We start from the raw sequence: 11,643 nt of genomic DNA, 5'->3' as shown, positions 1-11,643 counted from the left end.
GTATCCCTCTCTCTCACACAGTATCCCTCTCTCTCACACAGTATCCCTCTCACTCTCTCACAAGGTATCTCTCACACACACAGTCTCTCTCATACACAGTAACACACACTCTCTCATACACAGTAACACACACTCTCTCATACACAGTAACACACACTCTCTCATACACAGTAACACACACTCTCTCATACACAGTAACACACACTCTCTCATACACAGTAACACACACTCTCTCATACACAGTAACACACACTCTCTCATACACAGTAACACACTCTCTGTGGTTGAAATGTGAGGTGAATGCGTCACACAGACAGTAAAAGGAGAATCAGCGTCTAGATTAGGGGTGGCCTGATTGGTGTCACGCTTTCTTCATCCCTAGCAAACACAGCTGATTAATCAAATTGCATTCTAAACTGAAGATCATGATTAGTTGATTATTGGAGTCAGGTGTGTTAGCTGGGGCTGGGGATAAAACTGTGACACCAATCAGGCCCTCGAGGACTGGAACTGCCCATTCCTGCTCTAGGTGGACCAGTCAGCAGTCTCATGTTAGTCCACCCGTCTGTCAGTTACAATGAGTCCACCCGTCTGTCAGTTACAATGAGTCCACCCGTCTGTCAGTTACAATGAGTCCACCCGTCTGTCAGTTACAATGAGTCCACCCGTCTGTCAGTTACAATGAGTCACCATGTGCCCCGGGACATGAGTCACCATGTGCCCCGGGACATGAGTCACCATGTGCCCCGGGACATGAGTCACCATGTGCCCCGGGACATGAGTCACCATGTGCCCCGGGACATGAGTCACCATGTGCCCCGGGACATGAGTCACCATGTGCCCCGGGACATGAGTCACCATGTGCCCCGGGACATGAGTCACCATGTGCCCCGGGACATGAGTCACCATGTGCCCCGGGACATGAGTCACCATGTGCCCCGGGACATGAGTCACCATGTGCCCCGGGACATGAGTCACCATGTGCCCCGGGACCTGAGTCACCATGTGCCCCGGGACCTGAGTCACCATGTGCCCCGGGACCTGAGTCACCATGTGCCCCGGGACCTGAGTCACCATGTGCCCCGGGACCTGAGTCACCATGTGCCCCGGGACCTGAGTCACCATGTGCCCCGGGACCTGAGTCACCATGTGCCCCGGGACATGAGTCACCATGTGCCCCGGGACATGAGTCACCATGTGCCCCGGGACATGAGTCACCATGTGCCCCGGGACATGAGTCACCATGTGCCCCGGGACATGAGTCACCATGTGCCCCGGGACATGAGTCACCATGTGCCCCGGGACATGAGTCACCATGTGCCCCGGGACATGAGTCACCATGTGCTCTTAGAAATGAGTCACCATGTGCTCTTAGAAATGAGTCACCATGTGCTCTTAGAAATGAGTCACCATGTGCTCTTAGAAATGAGTCAACATGTGCTCTTAGAAATGAGTCACCATGTGCTCTTAGAAATGAGTCACCATGTGCTCTTAGAAATGAGTCACCATGTGCTCTTAGAAATGAGTCACCATGTGCTCTTAGAAATGAGTCACCATGTGCTCTTAGAAATGAGTCACCATGTGCTCTTAGAAATGAGTCATCATGTGCTCTTAGAAATGAGTCATCATGTGCTCTTAGAAATGAGTCACCATGTGCTCTTAGGAATGAGTCACCATGTGCTCTTAGGAATGAGTCACCATGTGCTCTTAGGAATGAGTCACCATGTGCTCTTAGAAATGAGTCATCATGTGCTCTTAGAAATGAGTCATCATGTGCTCTTAGAAATGAGTCATCATGTGCTCTTAGAAATGAGTCACCATGTGCTCTTAGGAATGAGTCACCATGTGCTCTTAGAAATGAGTCATCATGTGCTCCGAGAAGTCTTTGCCTGCCTCTGAAATGGCACCCTATCCCCTACATAGTGCACTACTTTTGACCAGGCCCCATTGGCCTCTAGTCAAAAGTAGTGCACTATAAGGAATAAAGGGTTTAGATAGGGACACATGCATTTCCCTCACTGTAATATTGACATTATTAGACAACGATGTGTTAATCAACCCGAGTTCCCTTAAAGAGGTCTTTCTCAATGTGAGGGAGGGTGTGTCTCAGGGTCATGCCCCGGTACACAATGTAACAGTTGTTAGTGTGTGTGATGGTCGTCGAGGTGTGAAGGTTGGTGGCCGGGTGTGTCTTGCTGAGTTTGTTTGTGTGTTTGTGTCTTACCAGGGTAACTCCAGAGAGGACCTCCAGGAGGGAGATCAAGTTGTGTCCATCTCTCAGGTCCTCGTACAGGTCTGTGATGTGCTTCCTCACCTGACGGGGAGAGAGAGATGAAACAATTCAGAGGTTGAATGGCTGCTCTTCCCAGATGACCTATGTCGGTTGTCACCCACAGCACACGGCCTACAGCAGAGCCTGGACCTGCTAGAGCAGTACTGCCAGACCTGGGCCCTGGCAGTAAACCCCAAAAAGACTAAAATGATGATTTTCCAGAGAAGATCCAGATCTCAGGGAATTAGACCAAAGTTCTCAATTGGTACAAAATATATAGAGTACTGCACACACTACAATTACTTAGGTTTAAAAATAAGCTCAACTGGACACCTTAATGAGGCAGTGAATGAACTGAGAGAGAAAGCACGCAGGGCATTCTATGCCATTAAAAAGGAAATTCAAATTGAAATACCTATTAAAATTTGGCTAAAACTAATTGAATATGTCATTGAACCAATTGCACTTTATGGCAGCGAGGTGTGGGGTCCACTTGCAAAACAAGATTTCATCAAATGGGACAAACATCCCATTGAAACCCTGCATGCAGAGTTCTGTAAGATTCACCTACATGTCCAGAGGAAAACTACAAACAATGCATGCAGGGCAGAATTAGGCAAATATCCACTAATAATAAAAACTCAAAAAAGAGCAATTAAGTTTTGGAAACATCTAAAATACAGTGACCCCCTCTCATATCATTACCAAGCCCTGCAATGCCAAGAGCTGAGCAAAGAAAAGAGTCCCCTCATCCAGCTGGTCCTGGGGCTGAGTTCACAAACCTGTTCTACTAACACACTGAAGCCTCAGGACCAGAACATCCAATCAATCAGGATAAACCAAATTACAACACAGTCAAAACAAAACTATATTACTTATTGGGAAACACAAGCACAAACACAAAGCAAAATGCAGTGCTATCTGGCCCTAAATCGACAGTACACCGTGGCTAAATATTTGACCATGGTTACTGATCAAAACCTTAGAAAAACCTTGACAAAGTACAGGCTCAGTGAGCACGGCCTTGCCATTGAGAAGGGTAGACACAGGAAAACCTGGCTCCCTGTAGAGGAAAGGCTGTGCAACCACTGCACAACAGCAGAACCTGAGACAGAGCTGCATTTCCTGACAAAATGTCAAAAATATAAAACAATTAGAGAGTGTAATTTCCCCAAATTTGAAACCCTTATTCCAGGTTTCAAAGACCTCTCTGATGAGGATAGGCTACCCGTCCTGTTGGGGGAGGACGCAGAGAGCTGTGGGTTGGCAGTGCACTACATTGCTGGCTGCCATAAGATGAGGGACAGTGTCTGACAGACCAATCAACCTGCACATGTCCTCTACTGTATGTTTATTGTTATTGTTGAATGTGTTGGTTATTTTGACCCTTGGTTATTGTTGTTACTGTTGTCCCGTTGACAATTTTGATTCTCATTTTTATATTGTAAATAAGCTTTGGCAATATGTACGCTGTTACGTCATGCCAATAAAGCAAATTGAATTGAATTGAGAGAGAGAGAGATGGGGAGAGAGAGAGTGGGAGAGAGAGAGAGAGAGAGAGAGATGGGGAGAGAGAGAGAGAGAGAGAGAGAGAGAGAGAGAGAGAGAGGAAAAGAAAAACAGAGTTAATTACGTATTCATCTTGTTCAAATCATCTCAGTGTTTACATAGCATTGTTGACATAAGCAATGCTCCTAGGGACCCTAGTTGCCAGGATGACAAACACTGCGCTCCGGCTGTGACCCCATGTGGCGTCTCAGGGCCGAGATGTCCGGGGACAACCGTTGGCACGGCGACTCAGCAGCTGGCAGGCCTATTTCGTCACCCTTTGTGAGAAAGTGGGCCATCTTTCTCAGACCCTGCTGATGGACTCCCAATGACTAAGCTAAACAGCTCAGTGCTAGGAACCAGGAATTAAAAAAGAGGGAGAGAAAGGAAAGGAGGGACTGGCATTTAGAAAGAGGCGACGGAGGCTAATTACTGTCTCATTCACAGCTGACAATGACGTGTGGTTTAACTGGAGGCAATGGAGCCATTATCGAGAGCAGAGCAGAGAAATACAGAGAGACTTTTTGTCCTACTTCTATGAGACATCCTCATTAGACTAAAAAATACCTCCCTACCCTTAAAAACACATTGCAAACCACCACAACCTCCACACAATCACATTACAAACGTACATACAACGAGAGAAAGAGAAAAAAAAGAGCAAGAGAAAAAGAGAGGGATAGAGAAAGAAAAAGAGGGAGAGAGAAAGAAAGAAAAAGAGGGAGAGAGAAAGAAATGAGGGAGAGAGAAAAAAAAGGCTGAGGAAATGAGGATGACAGGAAAGAAATGAAGATGAGGAGAAGCAATAAAAGAAAGCTGAGTGAAGGGGCAGTTGAGTGTGATAGAACATGACAAGGCTTCTAGAAGACAGGGATTACGTACTAGCAATTCATTATAAGGAGACGTAGCCACTCTTGCTTGTGTTACATTCTTGGTCTGCATTGAGCGACTGATAACCTAGGAACATATTGGGAGAGAGAAACAAAAACCGAGAAATAGAAAGGTCGTCTTAAAGACAGGAGTCCTCTGTGTGAACACGCGGTGCGAGTCAAAGCATCCCCATCACAGACCTGAGAGAATAAACTCCCACAGTGCTCTTTGGTTACCTTGGCGTGATTGACAGCTGAAGGGCAGGGGCCAGTGGTGGAGGGGTGTGTGTGTACACTGACCTGACTTAAATTCTATGTCTTGGGGTTACGTGTTTGATTAAAACAGTCCTCGTGCTCTGGGTAAAACTGGGTTGTGGCTCGAGCCATACTAGGCCTAGACTAATCTCAGCACCCAGAATCATCTTAAAACTCTCACATGAGCCTAGGCCAGGCTTTTAGTGGCTCACATTCACAACACATATATGTTTGAGGACCACTGTGCTATATTACATAACACCGCAAACGGCACAAGCTGTAAAAATACAAAACACTTCACTGCATTTCAAATACGTGAGCTGCAATAGCGTAAATTCCACATTCATCCAGCAGAGGGCGACTTGTGCCTTTTAATCCGAGGAGCCGAACGGCCCCAGAAACAACGGGCCTTCTCTATGTCCTGTTGGTCAACGGTCAGCTCTCCTCATGGGTGCATCTCAATAGTCTAGGACTGGAAATAGAGTCGGAGTCTCCTGCTAGGAAGCCTAACCCCACACACAAGGAGAGAGGAAGCCATCTAGAATGTTTCCTCACATCCTTCTGTTGCCCTGCTCGCTTCCTTTATCCTCTCCTTCCGTTGCTTCTGCTCCCAGTCCCCTGTTCAGTCGACATCTCTCCCTCGGTCTCTCAATGCTCTCTGGCTAATAAACACACTCTATCCATCGATGTGTGGAAGGTTGGCCTCGGTGCGTGATGAGAAAGAGGGGATGTGTTAGGCTGGTCGTGGGTGTTGAAGAGTTGATCGTGTGTTAATTAGATGGGTATCATGGGGGGGTTGTTATTACTCTGACTGGAAATGATCTCTCGTGCGATAACAGAGTGTTTTAGCGCGCGGGCGTGTGTGTGTGTGCGTGGTCATCTTCATTCCACTTAAATGGAACTATTTCTCTGCCTCTGATTCAATGCATGTCTTCCCTATTCAACCGATTTACATTCCATTTTGCTGCCACTTCTTGACACGGGGAGTTCCGAAGTACGACACGTCAATGTGTTGTAATCATAATTGGTGGGAATGTAGATGATTACACAACTAGTGCAGTCATTTCTTTAGTTGCTGAATCACAGCTCAGCTTTGAGACACACGGAGAGAAGCCTGGTCCCAGATCTGTGCATGTTAAGGGTGGCAATGACCAAAGGAGTTGGTTAGAAGGCACAAACAGATCTGGGACCAGACTACCGTAAACTGTGTTTGGGGTTGATAAAACGTGCATGCTGTATCTGGGTGTTGTTCAGTCAGCGGAAACGTCACGGTTGGTTACTCGCAGCGGTCGGCTCCACTGCTGTGCTACAGTTAGAGTGGTGCCACCCAACGAGACAGTGCACCTGGGTCTCACACACACTAGTTAGTACATAAAGTCTCTTTGTATGCGAGGCTGAACTCATGTTTTTGGGGTCATCTGCACTGAGTGTACAGAAGACCTGCTCTTTCCATGACAGACTGACTAGGTGAATCCGGGGGGAAACTATGATCCCTTATTGATGTCACTTGTTAAATCCACTTCAATCAGTGTAGATGAAGGGGAGGAGACATGTTAAAGAATGATGTTTAAGCATTGAGACAATTGAGACATGGTTTGTGTATGTGTGCCATTCGGAGGGTGAATGGACAAGACAAAAGATGTAAGTGCCTTTGAACGGGGTATGGTAGTAGGTACCAGGCACACCGGTTTGTGTCAAGAACTGCACTGCTGCTGTTTTTTTAACGCTCAACAGTTTCCTGTGCGTATCAAGAATGGTTCACAACCCAAAGGACATCCAGCAAACTTGACTCAACTGTGGGAAGCATTGGAGTCAACATCGGCCAGCATCTCAGTGGAACACTTTCGACACCTTGTAGAGTCCATGCCCCGACAAATTGAGGCCCCGACAAAGGCGAAACGGGGGATGCGACTCAATATTAGGAAGGTGTTCTTAACGTTTTGTACACTCAGTGTATATTGGTGCACTGCACACTCTGCTTCTTCTGTTGAGATCCACCAAAAGACACTAGTATCCACTGTCTTCTTCTGTCCTCTTTCTGCAACTAAATGTCTCCATGTGCCACAGCTCCCTGCCTTGTCTGGTAAAGATCTACTGTGTGTGTGTCTGAAGGCTGGTTTCCCGGACACATATTAAGCCGAGTTCTGAGCTAAAAAGCTTTTGAAATGGAGATTCTCCAAATATACTAAACAAAAATATAAAATGCAAAAAATTCAACGTTTTTACTGAGTTACAGGTCATATAAGGAAATCAGTCAAATGAAATAAATGCAGTAGGCTCTAATCTATAGATTTCACATGGCTGTGCAGGGCGCAGCCATGGGTGGACCTGAGAGGGTATATGCCCACCCACTGGGAAGCCAGACCCAGCCAATCAGAATGAGTTTATTGCCCACAAAAGGATTTTCTTACAGACATAAATACTCCTGTTTCCTCAGCTGTCCGGTGAAAAAGACGGATGTGGAGGTCCTGGGATGTCGTGGTTACACGTGGTCTGTGAGGCCGGTTGGACGCACTGCCAAATTCACTAAAATAACGTTGGAGGCGGCTTATGGTAGAGAAATGAACATTCAATTCTCTGGTAACAATTGCACGCTCCCTCAACTTGAGACATTTGTGGCATTGTGTTGTGTGACAAAACTGAACTTTTCAGAGTGGCCTTTTATTGTCCCCAGCACAAGGTGCACCTGTGTAATGATCATGCTGTTTAACCTGCTTCTTGATATGCCACACCTGTCAGGTGGATGGATTATCCTGGCAAAGGAGATATTCTCATTTACAGGGATGGAAATACAGTCGTGGACAAAATTTGAGATAAATAAGATTTCTGTGCGTATGGAACATTTCTGGGATCTTTTATTTCAGCTCATGAAACATGGGACAAACACTTTACATCAGGGATATTCAACTCTTACCCTACGAGGTCCGGAGCCTGCTGGTTTTATGTTCTGCCTCATAATTAAAATTGCACCAAGTGTCCAAGTTCTAAATCAGTTCCTGATTAGAACAAAATGCAGTGGCACTGGCTTCAAGGTCCAGAGTTGAGTTTGAGGGTTTAACATGTTGCGTTTATATTTTTGTTCAGTATAATATGTTTTTTTTTGTCCACGACTAGGTTAAAATCGGTGTCTGGAAAACCAGCCCTAGTTGTGTCACTGCATTCCTGGCGAGCTGTCAACACAGGTCCCAACAGTTTGTGGTGAAGGCAGTGTTTATATGGACGTGTGTGTTTGATCTGTACACACACACACACACCAACACACACACACACACCAACACACACAAACACTCCGACTGGCAGCCATACACCCGGACCTGACCACATGACGGCACACACACACACACACACACAACCCGACCACAGCCACCTGTCTGTCAGCTGATATAAACATGGGCGCAGTCAGGTAGATCGGAGTGATGTCAGTGAATAGCGGGAGCCAAGACAAACACAGGAACAGGTAGACTGACTGGCTCGTGTCGTCACCTGTACTGTCTGTCAGCCTCCGCTGAACAGCCACGAGCTCTGTGCTATGTAAACACCTGCGTTAGGGTGGACTGTCAACGGTATTAGATACTAGACTGATAGGACAGGATTAGAAAAGGAACCTGGATTCATTCCATCCGGACTACAATAGACGAAAGACGTATCGCTTTGGTCTTAGTCTAAGACTGTACAACACGTCCTGCCACGAGTCAATTAACTTACAATGCATTCGGAAAGTATTCAGACCCCTTCACTTTTTCCAAGCGTGTGTGAGAGAGAGACCCGAAACTGTATTACAAATGAAAAACTGAAATATCACATTTATTTAAGTATTCAGACCCTTTACTCAGTACTTTGTTGAAGCACCTTTGGTAGTGATTATAGCCTTGAGTCTTCTTTGCTATGACGCTACAACCTTGGCACACCTGTATTTGAGGAGTTTCTCCCATTCTTCTCAGCAGATCCTCTCAAGCTGCACAGCTATTTTTAGGTCTCTCCAGAGATGTTCGATCAGGTTCAAGTCCGGGCTCTGGCTGGGCCACTTAAGGACATTGAGACTTGTCCCGAAGCCACTTCTGAGTTGTCTTGGCTGAGTGTTAGGGTCGTTGTCCTGTTGGAAGCAGAACCTTCGCCCCAGTTTGAGGTCCTGAGTGCTCTGGAGCAGGTTTTCAGCAAGGATCTCTCTGTACTTTGCTCCGTTCATCTTTCACTCGATCCTGGTTCCTGGTCACCTCCCTGACCAAGGACATTCTTCCCCGATTCCTCAGTTTTCCCGGGCGGCCAGCTCTAGGAAGAGTCTTGGTGGTTCAAAATTCCTTCCATTTAAGAACGATGGAGGCCACTGTGTTCTTGGGGACCTTCGATACTGCCGACATTTGTTGTTACCCTTCCCCAGATCTGTGCCTCGACACAATCCTGTCGTCTCTGAGCTCTACGGACAATTCCTTCGACCTCATGGTTTGGTTTTGCTCTGACATGCACTGTCAACAGTGGGACCTTATATAGACAGGTGTGTGCCTTTCTAAATCATGTCCAATCAATGGAATTTACCACAGGTGGACTACAATCAAGTAGTAGAAACATCTCAAGGATGATCAATGGAAACAGGATGCACCTGAGCTCAATTTCAGGTCTCACAGCAAAGGGTCTGAATACTTATGTAAATAAGGCATTTCTTTATTTAATTTATATATATATTTTTTTCGCTTTGTCATTATGGGGTATTTATTGTGTGTAGATTGATGAGGAAATACCAGTTCCTCCAGAATCCCAGTGGGTATTAATGTATATCAATACCAAATACAGGTGTCATTAACCCTTTCATTTATTTCTCTGCAAACCATACATCCTTTCTTAAGTCATATTTCTGCCTCTATTCTTCTCTCTCTCCTTAAGTCCTCTTCCCCTCCCTCCTCCTTCCTTTCCACCGCTCTCCCTCTTTATTTAATGACTTCCCTCCCCTCCCAGACAGTGAAAGGTCACTGCTCCCTCCAGCTCCAGTAAATAAAACTCTCCTTAACGCCAACTGAACATTGTCTAATGTTACAGACAGGGCGCCGGGCCAGCGGTGTGTGTGTGTCTGTGCCAACGTTGCTGCCCATCCTCAGTCCGTCTGACCGACATTACATTACAGCGTAGATATACGCATCGCACTAGAGTGATGAGGTCAGACGCCTCATTCCACAGTCATGTGGTGGAATGCCCAGTCTATGTGATCTACGTCTACGGTAGTTTCAGGTTTCAACGTCACACACATGTACAGTGAAATGCCTTTCTTGCAAACTCAAAACGCAACAATGCAGTAATCAATAACAACGTAATATTACAACAACTAATGAGGAATAAGAATAACACCATAAATAATAAATAAATAATAAGTAAATAAGGATACTACAGTGTCAGTTCCTTGGGCAGCATACTTGAGTGGACGTAGATGCACTATATATACAAAAGTATGTTGACACTCCTAATGAGTGGATTTGGCTATTTCAGTCACACCCGTTGCTGACAGGTGTATGAAATCGAGCACACAGCCGTGCAATCTCCATAGACAAACACTGGCAGTAGAATGGCCTTACTGAAGAGCTCAGGGACTTTCAACGTGGCACCGTCATAGAATGTCACCTTTCCAACATGTCAGCTTGTAAAATGACCGGGGAAGCACTAGCAGGCCAGGCATCTGTTAGTGCTGTTATTGTGCAGTGGAAAGGTCTATGAGCAACAACGGCTCAGCGGTTGTAGTGTATATATAGGGGTAAGGTGACCAGTGATGGAAAAAGTCCCCAATTGTCCGACTTGAGTAAAAGTAAAAGATACCTTAATAGAAAGTACAAGTAGAAATCATTTCAAATTCCTTATATTAAGCAACGCAAACGGCCACATTTTCTTTTATTTATTTATTTATTTACGGATAGCCAGGTGCTCCAACACTCAGACACCACTTACAGTTGAAGTTGGAAGTTAACATACACTTAGGTTGGAGTCATTAAAACCACAAATGTCTTGTTAACTTCTTGCGACTACAGGGGGTGCTGTTTTCTCATTAGCATAATTGCATTACAGATTAAACGGCTTCCTACTAAATTCTTGCTTGTACAATATGCATATTATTACTATTATTGGATAGAAGACACTCTCTAGTTTCTATAGGCGTTGGAATTTCGTCTCTGAGTGGAACAGAACTCATTCTACAGCAATTTCCCTGACATGGAGTCAGATTTCACACATTTTGGCCCCTGATCTGGAGTCAGTTTAAAGGCCACTGTGAACGCTATCAGGATACGGACACTGCTTACGTCTTCCCCTGGATGCCTTTACGTGATGACGATTTGAATGGTATCGATTGCGCAATCACAGCCACTATAAATAAAAAAAAACCTGTAGGTAGGAACTCTTTTCCAGCTGCGTCGGGCGCGCGGTGGACACCGACCTGCTCTTTTTCCAAGCATTAGTGTAGCCAGTAATATTTCTCAGGTCATGTTTTTACTCGTTATAGGAGTTAAAAACATCATAAGGTAGTTAATTTAAACCGTTTTATAGCAATTTATATCCGCTTAGTGCGCATTTTGGGACATTTATTTCTGAGACACTTTGAAGCGCCGGGCAGGTTTCCAGTTCATGCCGAACGCAGTTGGCATTTCCACATGGCAAGAGGACAGCTTTCCACCAAAAGACGATTAGACCCAAGAAAGGATTCTTTGCCCAAGATTCTGATGG

The 11,643-nt window shown here is 45.6% G+C and overlaps 1 protein-coding gene across 10 annotated transcripts in view; it reads right to left on the bottom strand.

The window, feature by feature from the left end:
* LOC129831305 (microtubule-actin cross-linking factor 1-like) overlaps window positions 1-11,643 on the bottom strand; it is a 258,379-nt gene that overhangs the window by 146,033 nt on the left and 100,703 nt on the right. For all 10 annotated transcript variants that reach the window (XM_055894583.1, XM_055894588.1, XM_055894594.1 and 7 more), the window contains one exon: window positions 2,225-2,314. In XM_055894583.1, the coding sequence (XP_055750558.1) occupies window positions 2,225-2,314 (90 nt within the window). The remainder of the gene's footprint in view (window positions 1-2,224; window positions 2,315-11,643) is intronic.

The sequence above is a fragment of the Salvelinus fontinalis genome, chromosome 32 (assembly GCF_029448725.1).
Source record: "Salvelinus fontinalis isolate EN_2023a chromosome 32, ASM2944872v1, whole genome shotgun sequence".
Taxonomy (NCBI): domain Eukaryota; kingdom Metazoa; phylum Chordata; class Actinopteri; order Salmoniformes; family Salmonidae; genus Salvelinus; species Salvelinus fontinalis.
Note: the sequence above shows the minus strand (reverse complement) of the source record. Positions and strands in the feature narration are given on the sequence as shown.